The sequence below is a fragment of the Heterodontus francisci genome, chromosome 36 (assembly GCF_036365525.1).
Source record: "Heterodontus francisci isolate sHetFra1 chromosome 36, sHetFra1.hap1, whole genome shotgun sequence".
Lineage (NCBI taxonomy): Eukaryota > Metazoa > Chordata > Chondrichthyes > Heterodontiformes > Heterodontidae > Heterodontus > Heterodontus francisci.
This window is the reverse complement of record NC_090406.1, coordinates 9,372,418-9,390,327: the sequence shown is the minus strand read 5'-3', so window position 1 is coordinate 9,390,327 and position 17,910 is coordinate 9,372,418. Positions and strand designations below refer to the sequence as shown.

General features: G+C 39.1%; 1 protein-coding gene across 8 annotated transcripts in view; it reads left to right on the top strand.

Moving 5' to 3' along the window:
* The window catches only part of LOC137351573 (guanine nucleotide-binding protein G(I)/G(S)/G(O) subunit gamma-7), a 231,760-nt gene that overhangs the window by 190,884 nt on the left and 22,966 nt on the right, over nt 1–17,910 (top strand). For 7 of the 8 annotated variants that reach the window (XM_068016125.1, XM_068016130.1, XM_068016129.1 and 4 more), the window contains one exon: nt 670–15,649. In XM_068016125.1, coding sequence (XP_067872226.1) covers nt 670–795 — 126 coding nt within the window. In that variant the 3' untranslated portion in view covers nt 796–15,649. Of the gene's footprint in view, nt 1–669; nt 15,650–17,910 lie in introns of those variants that run through there. The other variant, XR_010969519.1, reaches the window with a different exon arrangement.

Here is a 17,910-nt window from a genome sequence, read left to right as displayed (position 1 = left end):
AAATACATGCGAAAGAAAAGTGACCATTGCTTTCATCGCAGACAGCTTTTCTTCTCTAGTTGTGGGTAAATTGTCAACATACAAAATGATCTGGGTTAATCGAAGACAGTTCCTGTGCAGTGATGTGCAATTTGGAAATAATGTAAGATCTTCCCAATGGCTCAGCAGGTTAAAGCAGTGAAATAGCTAATATATGCAAGGAGGAAAATCGTTAATCAATACTGAGTCAGTACTGAGTTAGCTGATTGCTACTGTGACACAGATAGGGGCACTACATTTGATTCTTGCGCCCCTGGGTTAAGGAGAGCAAAACCATCTGGATTTCTGGAAGTGATCAGTATCTTGATGAGTAAGAACATTGTTTTCTTTTATGATGTTGCCAAGGCTGAATAGCCTCCTGGCATTTGTTGTCTAGGTTCACACAGGGGTGACCACTTGGGTGAGGTACCAGAAGGAGACTGTTTCCCACGGAATGGTATAGCTTGCTGACTGTCTAGGCTCAAATATGAGCAAGGCGTGGTGTCTGTGAAGTGGTTCCTCAGCAAGAGTTGATGTCTTCATGCAGCACTGTCAGGAAACTGGAAGAGGGGAGGAATATGCATTCAGTTACCACTTTGTATGCACAGAATCATTTTTGAATGACTTTTTCAAAAATTATTTTCTTAACAGGTATCCAAAGCTGCTGTAGACCTTATGAATTACTGCGAGCAGCATGCCCGGAATGACCCGCTGATTCTTGGAGTCCCAACGTCTGAGAATCCTTTCAAGGAAAAAAAACCCTGCATCATCCTATAGCTTTGGCCACAGATGGGATCAAGCACAGCGCATTAGAACCTGGTTAATTATCAACAGCAAGAAATACTCAAAACAGTGAATACAGGTGTCTAAATAGGGATTGTACTTTTTTTTTTTAAATACAGTTGAATCGACAATTGCAAATCTAGCAAAGGGGATTTTGAAATTTCAGCTGGTGGGAATTAATTTCACCAGATCAAGCAAGGGAGGGCTTTTAAAAGGGTATGTTTTGTTATCGATGTGCTTTCTAATTTGTCTAAGGTTTGACTGAATTATCAGTTGATAAATTTGTTGTCCCTTTTTTTGTTGAGGGGTGGTCGGGTGGAAGAAAAGGATCTGTTGCGCTATCTCACTACCAGAAAACCCACTTGAATGGAATTGTATAGTGTGAATGCCTTGTGGTGTTAAGAAATTTTGGAATACTTAACACAAAATAGAGAACCCAAATTAAATGTCTAAGTATTTCTAAAAGTAAAATGAGGAAACAGTTTATATTCATTACTAAGTACTTAACAAGGTATTGTAAATAAGGGTACTTTTGAGTTACTCTGCTTATTCAGTTTATTCAATTTGATCAGTACCGGATGCTTTAATTTTGTTCGTAACCTTGATCAATTTTGTTCAATGAGAGTTTTTAATGAAATAATATTATTGCCCAAGCATCTACATCTATTTCAATCAAGGATATGTCGGAAAATGTGTTTTAGAAAATTGAACATTGTTATATTAATACCGTGTGCAACGAGGTTTCCCAGAGCATAACTTTGTGTGTGTGGTAGATCAGAAGCAGTTTAACCCTTTGTGTTAACATTTTGGATTTAGGTTATAGAATCTGTTGCAATGTGTCCTAATTAACACTGGCAACTGCTGACTTATATTGAACACTGCATGTATGGGCATCAGTATTGGTTTACAAAATTATATTCACATGATATTGCACATTTGGCTGTTTTGCCGAGGTGGAGGGAGGCATAATAAACACATCTCGAATGGCTAACATTGGGTGGGGGAACAATGTATTTTTCAACTAACTACTTATTTTCTACTCTCCTCTCGTGACCCTCAAAATGTTGAAATTGTAAAAATCATAAATGTAAACCTTTGAACATAGATGCTCTGCTTTCTAATTGGCTAAGATTTAACTGAATTATTGATGGAGAAGTTATTAAATCCATTATTTTTTATGGACTGTGGAGTGAGCTGTTTAAAATTTGGAAAAACCCAATCTTCAAATGAAATCAATAAGTGCAACAGATTGTATTTCAAAATAGAACTGAAAAGAGAAGTTCTGGTATGCCTACTTGCAGTGCAGATTACTTGGTCAACACAACAGTGCTTGCTGTTTGGTTGTTGTGAGTTCACAGAAAATTATATAGGAATAGAATCCCAATACACTTGTTGAGGGCGAGAATGCATGCTGCTACGATGATTTAAAATAATCAAGCTAGATTAAGAGCAGCTTGATTCTGCACACAACACCAGCTGAAATGGGAAAGCACTAGTGCCAACTGGGATTTTACTCAGTACTTTCTCCATCAAAAGTCTATTAAAAAAAAAATGTAATTCCTAATTTGAAAGAGTATTGTTTGTAAGCAGTAGTGTTACATGCATTTGTAAGTTAGTTTTCTTGTACCTTTTATGGAGAGATTTTCCTCCTTATCACAACTGTCAAATGTGAATGATATCTACCCAGATAGTGAATTTTCCTATGGGATAAAAATAACTACTTGGTAATGCTGCATGTTCTTAATATACCTTCAGGTCCTACCTCATAATCTGGAAATGGCCTTTGCCCTACCAACATTGGAAGGCTTCCACATCAAAGAAATGGACTGCAGTAGTAAGGAAAATTGAAATGGAAATTCACTATCTTGTGTGTATATATTATAAATGGTAACCAAAATCCTATATGTACATGAATTTATAAGTTAGTTCAGTTTCAGAGCATAGGTGACAAAACAACTTGCCTGAGTTTAAAGTTTGCAATGGCTTCTAACTCTCCAGTCTGTATTATGCACAGGGTTCCATTAACCTCAATTAATTATCCATATATTCACAACAAACTCAAACTTTCTGAACTCTTTCAATACTGAGATAATTCCATCAACATGTTCAGGTGGTGAATATTACTCAAACCCTAAACTGAAATTATTGCATTATTTTAACTCACTCAGTACTATTTATATTTTGCAGAATACATAAATGTACATATCTGATGGTTTTCATACAAGGCAATAGGGCACTGCTACTTCTGCTGGCAGTCTGAGGGAATTTATTTTTACAATTTCATTGTTATGCCCTTTCCTGTCTGTGGAAAGCACATGGCTTCAGCTCAGTGCCACCTCCATCCACCATGGCTGTTTAAGGTTTTGTGGTTTTTAGTGCCATCACCTCTCTGCTGTCTTAGCACCAGTAAGCGAATCCTTCTTCCCTGGAAAGGAAGAACTTGCATTTATATAGTGCCTCAAAAATTCATTGGGATGTCATAAAATGCTTTCAAACTAATGAGTCCCTTTGGATGTGCAGTCAGTGTTGTACCCTGGATACCAGTGCTGTACCTTTTCTTGCAAAGGTACCAGAGGGGCTAACATTGACGCTACTTCCAATGATCTTTTTACTGGAAGTTGTCACTTACACATTACCAAATTCTCTTTACAGTGCCAGATGCCAACAAACAAATGGAGTTTTCAGAAAAAAACAATTAATTTCTTATATTCCTGTTTACTGCATGGTGTTAACCTACCAAGAGACAAACTGGGTGGGGAGGATTATATACTGGTAACAACCCACCTGAGTTTCCTTCTATTTAACTTAATTGTAGGAATATTATGTGGTTTCTGTAACAAGCATGCAATCCTCCCCACCCAGTTTTCCTCTCTGCTCTCCTCTCAGACAATGCCTACTGCCCAGTTGATCAAAGATGACAATCTGCCCTACAAAGAAATATGAGCGAAATACTACTTAATAACAAAAGTTCCTAATAGAACATGTATCTAAAATTAATAGAATTACACTAAGAACAACTTCTTACTGAGTTCAATAATGGACATTGATTTCAGTATGCCTCTTTGTTGATTCTCTTATTTTTCACCTTTCTTCAGGTCGTCTTTGGGATCTCTTGTTCACTTCAAACACCTGGCTTCAAAATAAGTCCCTCTGCTGTTTCAAATCTCTCCCTTTGGTTCAAATTTCTATAAAGAAGGCATTTGATCCCTTTAGACCCAAGAGCGATATCTAAGGGTAAGGGATGAAAGCGGGAACAGGCTACTGAGTTGGATGATCAGCCATCATAATGAATGGCAGAGCAGGCTCAAAGGGCTGAATGGCCTACTCCTTCTCATATTTTCTATGTTTCTAAATACAACATCTCTGAATATTCTGCAGAGGTTTCCAGACAAACTCAACATTATTTTATACATATAAACAGAAGAGTGAATATCCTGAAACATATGAACATTTGCACAACATTGAATATACAAATCTTCACAATGGAATAAGCCAGATTAAATCAAAGGAACGATGTTGCAATGGAGTAAGAAAACCAATAATTCAATGTCTTGATCAAAAACGCAATCTGATTTTTATGTAAACATTCCAAATAATTCTAATTTAACTGCAGTGGCTAAGATTGAGGCTTCAACCTGTGGCACATTGCAGGTGTGAAGTTGCATATTGGAGCTGTAATGCACTGCTTTATGACACCACCCGAACCCTTTGAAGCAGTATGTTGAGCCAGAGGCTGGAAGTATGATGTGATTTTTATGTATGATGCAAATTGGACACTAAATCCTGTTAGGACCAAGGCAGGAGGAGTGCACTGTCTTTTCAGTTCCACTTCTCCACAGTTCACAACAATAATGTTGAGTTTGTCTGGAAACCTCTGCAGTGTATTCAGAGATGTTGTATTTGAACCAAAGGGAGAGATTTGAGAGGGACTTATTTTGAAATGCTTACCTGGTTACTGATCCAGCCAATCATATACTCTTTTTTTTAAACCCAGAATAAAATACACCAACCAGATTTATTTAATAAACAACAAAATTATCAGTTTATTATGAAACAAGACTTAACCAGTAATGAAGCAAAACATTTACACACAGATTGAAATATGTAAGTTCCCTTTTTAAATTCCCCAATTACACTTTCTCACACTCTGGAAAAAATACAGAAATTCTCTCTGCAGAGGTCTGTTACAAAAAAAAAGGACAATAAAGACTGTTTTGGCCAAATACTTGCAAATTCTTGATATAAAAAGAGAAGATATGGAAGGATGTCAGTTGTTTTTTTTTGATTTGGCGTCTAGGTATACACAGATGGGTCATTGGGATCTTTTCAGAAGCGGTTGTTCTGGAGACGTCGAGAATTATTCTAGTAGGCTTTATCAGAGAAATGTGGCATCAGGGTTTTCCTTGCACACGCTTGAATCGCAGAATTTTTTTTCCAGCTTCTCAGAAGCTATGCAGCATCAAGGATTATAGCTTTCCCATGCTAGATCTTTGCAGGATTTCTTCAAAGAGGTAGAGAAAGAGGTGAATTGTGTGGTTTCTTTTTCCTTGGCAGGAAAAACACCAACTGTCTTCAAACAGTTCGCACCCAAATAAACTGAAAACCATGTCCAAACCGCAAACAAAGAGTCGACCTCCTGACCTCCATAAATTTTGACATGTGGCTTTTCTGTAACCATTTTTCCTCAGGTCGCCAAGGGTTCTGTTGTTTACTGAGCCCAAAGCACATGACTTCCAGCATAAGTGGTTTTCAAACCACATCTCAAGTATCCTTTCAGTGAACTTAGTCCAAAAAAAACCACATCCATGGAATCTTTTAACTTTTTACACACGTCCTTAAAAAAAAATTAAAACAATGGAAGCGCTTTCATTACAATCCACACAAGATTGTGTTCGATTTGTAATTCTTATTGAAGGTATAGAGATAGGTTCAACGTCCAACATAATGTAATTAATTCATAAATTGATTCATTGTGCCTGGTCATGTTTTTGATTAATATCACTAAAAATATATTCAATTCTAATAAGTATTTGTTATGAATAACTAAAAACACCACTTTACAAGTATTGTTCATCAAGCACATTCCATCATTTTGATATCATTGAATATCTTCTAATTTTATCATTCAGGTACATGTATATTTAATTATGATCCCAGAGCAATTCTCTGGGGAAAGTAGTTGCCAAACAATAGTTAATATTGTCCCCAGTCAACCACTGAATTCTACTCTGACCCAAGTTGTATCATTTTAATTATTATCTTCATTTTTTTTTTTACAGATTTTTCCGCCCCCGCCCCCCCTTTTCCTCTGCAGAAGATAGTCATTCATGCTTTGTTACAGTTCCATTGAGAGAACAGTCTTCCACCTCCTTGCTTAAATGGCCATTATTCATGAGTGATCTTGCACTGTGATTGCCTCAGTTGGGTCTTTGGAGGTCTCCAGTTTGGATAATAACCACTACATAATGAATTAAGTTTCCATTATCAATTAAGCATATCGCCCTTCCTCTCTAAACATGTTAACCTTCAGTTGCAGAACTTAACTAATGGCTCAGTTGATTAGTAAACTGCCCATTATGAAACTCAACTATTTGGGTGCGCTACTATAATTCAACAAAACAGGGAAGAAGATTTTTTTAAAGGAACAATTTATTTCAAGCCTTGACATTTACTTGCAGAAGAGGAATTTAGAATGCCCATTGTTTAAATTCAAATGTGATCAGGACACAATTAGTTACATTTTGCTTCCTTGTATTTAATGTTTACAACTCGAAAGACAATTACTTGCAGATGATTGAGTAGCGTGTTAGCAAGTATATGTTGTGCTACAATTTATTTCTGAACAGTAAAGAAATGCATTTTATTTCAAGTTGCAGTTAAAACAGCTGTTAAAGTTGCTGTTAAGTGTCAGATGTGGTTCAATTGGTAGCATTCTCGCCTCTGAGTCAGAAGGTGTGGGTCCCACTCCAGAACTTGAGCACAAAACTCAAGTGCAGTACTGAGGGAATGTTGCACTGCCAGAGATGCTGCCTTTCAGATGAGACATTAAACTGAGGCTCCATCTGCCCCCTCAGGTGGAGTAAAAGATCCCATTGCACTATTTCAAGAAGAGCAGGTGTCCTGCTCAATATTTATCACTCAATCAATATCACAAAAATAGATTGATTATCTGGTCGTTATCACATTGCTATTTGTGTGAGTTTGCTGTGCACAAATTGTTAGCTGTTTTTCCTATATTACAACAGTGACTACACTTCAAAAGTACTTCATTGGCTGTAAAGTGGCTGTGATCATGAAAGGCACTATAAAAATGCAAGTCTATCTTTTCTTATTAAAACCCAAAATATTTATTTACCAAAACAGAATTCTTACTAAAATGTTACTTGGGTATGAATTATTTTAAAAAGTTAAATGATAAAGTTAATTCCTTAATGAAATTAATTTTAATGTACATAATAAATCATACTAAAAATATGACACTTCTATTAATTAGCAACAGTAAAAGTAACAGAACTGTGTGTCCCAACGCGCGCGCGCACAATATATATACAGGTTTGTATCCTGCAAAGCATAACAAACAGGGAACAGCAGTGCTTTCACTAGCAACCATTGTTCTTGGGTCTGGAGTTTTCCCAATCAGTAAGCATTCTTTTACCTTTCAGAACGTTAAGCATTTGATACTGTGCATTTTGAAACCATTAAATGCAAATGATGAACTAGAAATGTTTCCTCATTAGCTTTTTAAAAAGAACTGTTAAATTTCTTTCCCCCTCCTTCCCCCTGCCCCTCTGTCCCCACCACCCCCAGTTGCTTGTGAGTTTATTCAGTAAGTAGCTAGACCAGGAAGACCTTGGATTTCACCCAAATTCTGTGCTTGAATTAGCTGTCGTCAGCCAGGGTGTTGGCAATGGCACCATGATTGGCCTCATTGTGTACGAAGCTTGAAGGGGGAAAATCATGAGGGTTCCGCTTCTCATTGAAATCCAAGAACCCCTGCAAGAATGCATTTTGTGAACCTTAGCTAAGGACATGATTTGGTTTGATTGTGATGCCTAATGCAGTCAAATCACCTGCTGACATTGTAGGCACAGTGACTATTAGATGAGGGCAGCTAGTGGCCTGTGAAGCCTTATCACAGACACACACTTCCTCCATTTAACCATGAACAGCTAGCTGTTCATCTGGTACGCTTCTGCTGTCTGGAATTCTCTATCGTGATCTTTCAGTCTTATTACCCACTCACTGTTTCAAAAATTTCCTCAAAACCTTCCTCTTCAATTTCTTCATCCTAGGCACTCCAATCCCATTTCCCCTTGCTCGGAGTTCATCATATCCCTTTCCTTGTTGCAAAGCACTTGGAGACATCATCTTGCACATGAGGAGTGCCAAATAACTAAAAGTTGTTGAGTCTGTGCCTTTCAGAGGATTGGAGAAAATTGAGGGGGGAAAACACAAAACGGTGCCAAAAAAGTCAGGAAAAATTGAAGTATAGATTCTTTTTTGATATTCAAATATAAAACAGTTGCTTGAATTAAAACCTTCTGTACAACAGGCACCTTTTCTTCATAAACCTCAGGGGCTACATATAAAGTTTAAATCCATGTTCCCATTAAATTGTATACATCTAAAGATGCATATAGATCTTGGTTTTCTGATTTAGGATCTATGAGGTAACCGTATTTAGAATAGCCTCTTCCAAACCTATGGTCCCACAAAATTGAAACAGGACAAATGTTACAACTTTAAAGTTTAACTGTGAATGGATTTTGTTTGATTTTGTGGGCCACATTGGGGCTTGGAGACCACACGTGGTCCACAAGCCAATTTGGACACCCTTGTTTTAAAAGGGCAAATATTGGAGCAACCCAGAGTCCTGTGTTCCCATTAGAATTGAAGATAGCATCAATCTGAGTCTAAGTGACCCAAATGTTTTTGTTTAAATTTCTAATTTGAGAAGCAAAAGTTCTCATTCTTCCAATCAGATTTGGCAGCTCAAACTTGTTTGCCTAGTTCATTTTACAACTATAGACAACCTGGCATATTATTTTAACACAGTTATAGCTTTAACTGAATAAGGTGCAAGTTAAAAATGTCACAGGTTTATGCATGTGTTTCAAAATGAAAAGACAATAGTAGACAGAATGTTCAGTTTACAAAGAAAGCATTCACTTGCCCAGAGATTAACACCTATGTATTCAGTGCAAGAAATCTTTATATTAAAATGAATTCTGCATTGTAAATTTTGGATTCTGGTCAATTTTTATTTGCGCAGAGAAAGTTTTTTTTTTAAGAAAACGTTAATTTAGATATATCACTAAGACCTTGATTTAAAGTATGTGTTTGACAAATTCTCAAAAGATCCAACACTGGCTGAAATTTCTGACCTAAATGTTGTTGTAATTGCATCAAATGGAAAATTCATTTGTGCAAAAAAAACCTCTGCAATTCAAACATTAATGCTAAATGTATTGTGTCCATACAAACATACAAATTAGAAGCAGGAATAGGCCACTCGGCCCCTCGAGCCTGCTGCGCCATTCAGTAAGATCATGGCTGAACTGACCATTCAATAAGATCATGGCTGAACTGATTAGTCCACATTTCCAGCTACCCTGATAACCTTCCACCCCCTTGCTTATCAAGAATCTATCTGCCTCTGCCTTAAAAATATTCAAAGACTCTGCTTCCACCGCCTTTTGAGGAAGAGAATTCCAAAGACTCACGACCCTCCGAGAAAAAATTTCTCCTCATCTCTGTCTTAAATGGGCGACCCCTTATTTTTAAACAGTGACACCTAGTTCTAGATTCTCTCACAAGGGGAAACATCCTTTCCACATTCACCCTATCAAGACCCCTCAGGATCTTACATGTTTCAATCAAGTCACCTCTTACTCTTCTAAATTCCAGTGGATACAAGCCTAGCCTGTCCAATCTTTCCTCGTAAGACAGCCCGCCCATTCCAGGTATTACCTTCTCTGTACTGCCTCCCAACGCATTTACATCCTTTCATAAGGAGACCAGTACTGTACACAGCACTCCAGATGTGGTCTCACCAATGCCCTGTATAGCTAAAGCATAACCTCCCTACTTTTGTAATCAATTCCCCTCACGAAAGATGATAACATTCTGTTAGCTTTCCTAATTACGTGCTGTACCTGCATGACTAACCTTTTGCGATTCATGCACTAGGACACCCAGATCCCTCTGCATCTCAGAGCTCTGCAATTTCTCACCATTTAGATAATATGCTTTTTATTCTTCCTGCCAAAGTGGACAATTCCGCACTTTCCCACATTATACTCCATTTTCCAAGTCTTTGCCCACTCATTTAACCTATCTATATCCCTTTGTAGCCCCTTATGTCTTCACAAATTACTTTCCTACTTTGTGTCACCAGCAATTTTAGCAACCATACCTTCAGTCCCTTCATCTCAGTCATTTGACTTGCAAAAGGTTGAAGCCCCAGCACAGATCCCTGTGGCACACCACTCGTTACATCTTGCCAACCAGAAAATGACCCACTTATGCCTACTCTCTCTTTCCTGTTAGCTAGCCAATTTTCTATCCATGCCAGTATGTTGCCCCCTACAACATGAGCAATTATTTTCCACAATAAGCTTTGATGTGCACCTTATCAAGTGCCTTCTGGAAATCTAAGTACAATACATTCACTGGTTCCCCTTTATCCACAGCATATGTAACTCCCTTAAAGAACTCCAATAAATTGGTTAAACATGATTTCCCTTTCACAATACCATGTAGCCCTGCTATAACGTCTTTAATGATAGCTTCTAACATTTTCCCGAAGACAGATGTTTTTTTTAATTTATTCATGGGATGTGGGTGTCACTGGCTATGCCAGCATTTATTGCCCATCCCTAATTGCCCTTGAGAAGGTGGTGGTGAGCTGCCTTCTTAAACTGCTGCAGTCCATGTGAGGTAGGTACACCCACAGTGCTGTTAAGAAGGGAGTTCCAGGATTTTGACCCAGTGACAGTGAAGGAACGGCGATATAGTTCCAAATCAGGATGGTGTGTGACTTGGAGGGGTACTTGCTGGTGGTGGTGTTCCCATGCATCTGCTGCTCTTGTCCTTCGAGGTGGTAGAGGTCGCGGGTTTGGAAGGTGCTGTCTAAGGAGCCTTGGTGCGTTGCTGCAGTGCATCTTGTTGATGATACACAATGCTGCCACTGTGCGTCGGTGGTGGAGGGAGTGAATGTTTGTGGATGGTGTGCCAATCAAGCGGGCTGCTTTGTCCTGGATGGTGTAAAGCTTCTTGAGTGTTGTTGAAGCTGCACCCATCCAGGCAAGTGGAGAGTATTCCATCATACTCCTGACTTGTGCCTTGTAGATGGTGGACAGGCTTTGGGGAGCCTGGAGGTGAGTTACTCACCACAGGATTCCTAGCCTCTGACCTGCTCTTGTAGCCACGGTATTTATCTGGCTACTCCAGTTCAGTTTCTGGTCAATGGTAGCCCCTAGGATGTTGATAGTGGGGAATTCAGCGATGGTAATGCCATTGAATGTCATGGGGTGATGGTTAGATTCTGTCTTGTATGAGATGGTCATTGCCTGACACTTGTGTGGCGCATATGTTACTTGCCACTTATCAGTCCAAGCCTGGATATTGTCCAGGTCTTGCTGCATTTCTACACGGACTGTTAAGCTAACTGGCCTGTAGTTTTCTGCTTTCTGTCTCCCATTTTGAATAAAGGATTTACATTCGCTATTTTCCAATCTAACGGAACCTTCCCCGAATCTAGGAAATTTTGGAAAATTAAAACTAACGCATCAACTATCTCACTAGCCACTTCTTTTAACACCCTAGGATGAAGTCCATCAGGACCCAGGGATTGGCAGCCCGCAGCTCCAGCAATTTGTTCAGTACCACTTCCCTGGTGGTTGTAATTTTCTTGAGTTCCTCCCTCCCTCCATTTCCTGACTTCAGCTATTACTGGGATGTTACTTGTATCCTCAATAGTGAAGACCGATGCAAAATACCTGTTCAATTCATCTGCCATCTCCTTATTATCCATTATTAATTCCCCAGATTCACTTTCTATAGGACCAACACTCACTTAGTTAACTTTTTTTTAATTATCTATAGAAATTCTTACTTTAGAAAAAAAATGGGTGGCGCAGTGGTTAGCACTGCAGCCTCACAGTTCCAGAGACCCGGGTTCGATTCTGGGTCCTGCCTGTGCGGAGTTTGCAAGTTCTCCCTGTATCTGCGTGGGTTTCCGCCGGGTGCTCTGATTTCCTCCCACCTCCAAAAGACTTGCAGGTTGATAGGTAAATTGGCCGTTGTAAATTGCCCCTAGTATAGGTAGGTGGTAGGAGAATGGTGGGGATGTGGTAGAGAATATGGGGTTAGTGTAGGGTTAGTATAAATGGGTGTTTGTTGGTCGGCACAGACTCAGTGGGCCGAAGGGCCTGTTTCAGTGCTGTATCTCTAAATAAATAAATAAATAAATAAATCTGTCTTTATATTTCTAGCTAGCTTTCTGTCATAGTCTAATTTTGCCTTCCTTATCAATCTTTTAGTCATTCTTTGTTGTTTTTTATGTTCTGTCCAATCTTCTGACCTGCCTCCTATCTTTGCGCAATTATAGGCTTTTTCTTTAAGTTTGATACTATTTTAGTTAACCACAGATGGCGGGTCCCACCCTTGGAGTTTTTCTTTCTCGCTGAATTGTATCTACTCTGTGTATTCTAAAATAGCCCCTTAAATGTCTGGCACTGCATCTCTATTGACCTATCCCTTAACCTAATTTGCCAGTTCACTTTAGCTGGCTCTGCTTTCATGCCCTCGTGCTTCTTGCGCATTGCCACCATAGTGACCTGAATCACCACCATTTATGGGGTGAAAAATCAAATTCAAAAACTCAGGCAGTTTGACTGTAGACAAAACAAGAATGACTTGGGTGTTTCCTTTGTCGAAAAACAATAAGTTTAAGAATGCTACAAAGTTGCTACAGTATGCTTTTGATTTCAGATTTTGCCCAAATTTGGAGCTTCTCTAGTACAAAGCGAGTAATGTAGGAAGGGTATTAAATTGCTTCTGTGCCTCTATAATGCGCTATTCTTGAGTGAAAGAGGGTGGTGACCTGCTCCCAAATTGGAATGTGCAGGCATAGGCTAGCTGGAATCATTCTTGGGTTCTTTCTGAGAATACACCTTTTGCAGACTTCATGTTCATCTCCATCCTCTAGTGTCACGGCCAAAAATCAGTAAATTGTAGGTTGGGGAGTTGAAGGTTGTATTGTAATTTGTTTCCTCCTGGTCCTCCCATTTTCTTTAATCTCATTGAACATATTGGCATTGATAAAAGGGGCTTTTTCATTTATTCAGTTCTCCAGTTTAAACAAAGGTCTGATCTACACTCTGCTACAGTAACTGTCAGTTATTCCCAGCATTCTGATCCAGGCAATGTGATGTACTGGGGTTGAACGGCAGTAAAAATACTGTAACTCTCCTTGAGCAACTAGTATCTATAAATCTCAAATATTTAAGATTTTCATAAAGGTTTTGAAGTTTTGTGATTAGCACATTTGATAATTAGAAGTCAGATGTTTGTTCCTAACAGCAATGTTTATAATACAGTTTAGTGGGCTGTCAAAAGCACACTTCACCCTAATTAATTGTTTAAGCGCTCATTGAATGTGGTTTCCCTCCATAGTGAGGAGTGTCTATCATAATCAGGCCTTTCAACCTGAGCAAAGTTTTGAGGGTACAGACTCGAGCAACTACTGAAAGCATAAGCTGTAGCCAAAGTGGCTGGGGATTTCTGAATTGCTTTAGGCTCCCTGATATTTTTGGTTTCCAAAAACACTTCATTTCTTCTATTTGCTACAACATATTCTGCTAAACTAATTGAGGGAGCTAAAGCACCGGCAGGTAACTCTTCAGAAATCAGTGTTACTCATAAGATGAAGATAATGAGAAATTCATCAATCACCTTTTTAAAACACACCATTGATTGGCTTTGGTAGGGGAAAAATGCGTATGCCTCCATCCCAGCATGTAGAATTTGAAATAAGTACAATTATATGATCTGCAATAATGCCTATCCTGTTTAAAATTTGTATGTCTTTTACAGAATAATTGAAACATCACACCTTTTTTACTAAGAAACTGATGTCATGGGGTAGGATTTCCCAAGATTGAAAAGAATAGGAAGGAAATAAGGTAAACTTGGCTGTTAGCCTTTAGATTAGCCTCCAAAAGACTTGCAGGTTGATAGGTAAATTGGCCATTGTAAATTGCCCCTAGTGTAGGTAAGTGGTAGGAGAATGGTGGGGATGTGGTAGAGAATTTCGGATTAATGTAGGATTAGTATAAATGGGTGGTTGTTGGTCGGCACAGACTCGGTGGGCCGAAGGGCCTGTTTCAGTGCTGTATCTATAAATAAAAATTAAATAAATAAATATTATAGGAGAGGATAGGATTTAGGGAACTCTATGGCATTCAAGTTCGGACAAAGAGCTGTTTAAAATCATGAAGGGTTTTGATAGAGTAAATAAATAGAAACTGTTTCCAATGGCTGAAAAATCAGTAACCAGAGGGCACAGATTTAAGGTGATTGGCAAAAGAACTTGAGGTGACATGAGGAAAATCTTTTTCGTACGAGTGGTGAGGATTTGGAATGCATTGTTTGATAAGGCAGTGGAAACGGATTCAATAGTATCCTTTGAAGGGAATTGGACAAATACTTGGAGAATAAATATTGCAGGGATGTAGGGAAAGAACAGTGGAATGGAGCTAACTGGATTGCTCTTCGAAAGAGCCAGTGCAGACTTGATGGGCCAAATGGCCTCTTCTGTGCTGTGCTATTTTCTGATTCTATGAATAAGATGGGAGGAGGCAGTGCTCTGAGATCTGATTTCAAAAGCAAGGATACATTCTATTTGTTGCTTCTCAATGCCACATTGTACGTGCTTTGCAATTTAGAGCTCAATTTTGTACACACTTTTTTCGCTCACTGAATTATTTGATTCTACACAGTTCCCATGCCAGCCTGGAAAGCACCTTCATCTGCATTACTGTTCCACCCCACTCACTGCTCTATGGGAGCACATTGTGGTGATGATGATAATGCACAGATAAATGGCTCTCTACTTACAGTGGAGTGAGCAAATCTAATGTTATTGGCAGAATATCCTGAAGCTGGAGGAAAAAGTTTTTTTTTAAATATTTTGTAAACCTGCTGTCAGTCACAGTTCACTTGTGAAATGTTCATCCTTTCAAACCTGCGACCTCCATCGCCTCGAAGATCAAGGGAAGCGGGTGCATGGGAACACCACCACCTGCAAGCTCCCCTCTAAGTCGCACGTCATTCCAAGTTGGAAATGTATTGCCATTCCTTTGTTGTTGCTGAGTCAAAATCCTGGAACACTCTAACAGCATTGTGTGTGTATCTACACCACATGGACTGCAGTGGTTCACCACCACCTTTCAAGGACAATTAGGGAAGGGCAATAAATGCTGGTTTTGCCAGTGAAGGCCACATCCCATGAATGAATTTTTAAAAATTCCTTGGCGGTAAATGAATCAAAAAATCCATAATTTGTACATCTACCTCATGGTGCACCAGGCTGTGCTTCCTGTAAATTAATGGAAACTATCATAAATATAGTGTGTGCATGTGTTCCTACCCACTTATGTCGACATCTTGGGTGCAATTCTAGTTTTATTCACGAGTGGTTTGTTAAAATAAGATAAATATAAAGGTAAAGAAAGTACGTTCAGATTTTTTAAAGTTAAAATATCTGTACACTTATTTACATGAATTTTCCTTAAATTACCATTTGTAAAATTGAGTGTGCTAACTCAAATGTGATGCTTGTTCTTTTCAGATTAGTATTTGCAGTTTATCCAAATACTTAGCTGCTGTAATAAATCTGAAGCCCCTTCAGCCTGTCATATAGTTTGAAACTGACTCTGTATTGGTAAGTTATTTTTAAGCAGAAGTGAGAATTAATAACTTTACAGTTTTTAAGCAGAAGTTTAGAAGGAACAGTTGAGGATTACATTTCTCTATTGATGTCGGATACTAAGGGCTGCATTTTACCAGCCCCTCAATGTCGGGGGTTGTGGCAGGAGGGCCCGTAAAATACTTGCAGGAGCGACCCGCCACGACTCCTGATGCCAAGAAGGCCCCGCCGCATTTTACTGGTGGTGGCGAGGCCTTGGTGCAGCAGCCCCCCCCCCGCCCCTGCTGCTGGGCGGCGGGGCCTTCATTTAAATATTAAGATGAATTAAAACAACATGCAAATCAACGTACCTTGTCCTGGCGGCTGACCCGCGCTAATTATGGCCGCCAAACAGCAGTCCTCTGCCTTCGGAACTCCGTATGGAGTTCCAAGACGTGACACTGGTGGGGAGGGGAGAGAAGTGAAAACTTGGGAGAGGGGAGAACTGTTGTAATTGGATGTGGGGATGATGGGAAGGAGTTGAGAGTCAAAGGTTCTGAACTTAGGGGGGCAAGTTTGAAAAGGTGCTCTTTTAGGGGGATATGCCACTGTAATACATGAGGACTCAATGGGGGGGGTGTGGGAGAGGGGAATCTAAGTTGAAATAAGAGTGTTCGTCTGGTTCTGGTGAAGTGGCACCTTTAATTATTGAAATGATTAAAAAGCTTGAAGGCCTTTAAAAATGACGCTGGCGCCGAACATTGTTGCGGGGACGCGGCGGCTGCTCCGCCCCCTCCATTTAAATGAGCCCCCCGCGCAAAATTCGAGAAATCTCTCTAATCGTAGGTACAGCAAGTTCTGTGTTCAGCATCGACCTTGAGCTTTCTTTATCTGCTGTATAGTCTTATCACCTGCTTTTTCTGTGATTGTTTTCTGTTTCCATGGTTGATGCAACCCAGGTCCTTGAGGACAAGAATTCTACCTGTAAATAAAATCCAGATTTTCCCTAATTCCAACAGATGAGAAATATATCTAAAGCAATAAACCTATAGAATAACAACTTTAATATTAAACTGCAACATAGAAAAGCTTGAATAACAACTTTAATATTAAACAGCAACCTAGCAAAGCTTAATGCTGAAAAATAGTAAAAGGGAATTATATTTGATTTCATTTCAACAACTTAGAGTTTGTGCATTCCCACAGAAGGGATTTTAAAAGAACAGTAGCTCTTTAAAAAAAAAACACTTGGGGTCATTTTACTCTTGCAATGCCTAATCCCTCTGAATATCCTCATAAGCCTATAATCTTATACTGCTGCTTCCATTGGCTGTAATTCCACTGACTTCCATGGCTCCTACATCATGTGCTAAATATTGGCGTTGGACTGTTCATTGCTTTTAGGTTCCTCAGCTTCCTGGCTGTCATCACAGTGCTTGTTTACTTAAGCACTGGGATCTTCGTTTGCCAATATCACAATGCACTGCTCGTTTGCATCCTCCATTAAGAGCAAGAGTTGCAAACCCCTCATTTGCAAGCCAAGAACTCCATACAGAACCTGCTCAACATCTTTTCAGCACCTGTTAGAAATCCACAGAAGTCAGCATGGACACTAAGCAGCGAATGGCCTCTTTCTGTGCGGTAACCATTCTATGATTCTATGAGATGTCATCATGGGAATTGTAGAAAAATGTACATATAAAACAATTTCTGCATTGTTTCTTTTACTAATCTCCAGGCTTTTCAAAAAAAATTATGGATAGCCCGCAAGAAGGTTTTCCATTAATGCTTCCTTGGTGTCTGGTTACCAGCATTTTGGAACGGATCCATTAGATTCAGGACATGGTATTTGAAGGAAACAAATTAACTTAATGGCTCATATACCATTGACGTGAGGGTGGACAATGTTTAACATTCTTTTTCTGACCAATTTTAATTTTTCGGTAGAATTTTTGGATCCAGCTTGTGACAATATTACATCACCCAGGCTTTGGTCTTGGTCTCATATGCGACTGGTAGATGTTTTGAATTTTTAAAGCATTGTGCTTTGTTTTAAACTTTCCTATTACAAGAAGCTGTAGCTTATCTGTTCTATAACAGTTATGATGATGAGAATTGAAACACAGCCTTTATATTGTTTAACCATTTGATGCAGTAGATTTTGTCCAGGATGCACATAATAAAGAATAAAAACAAGA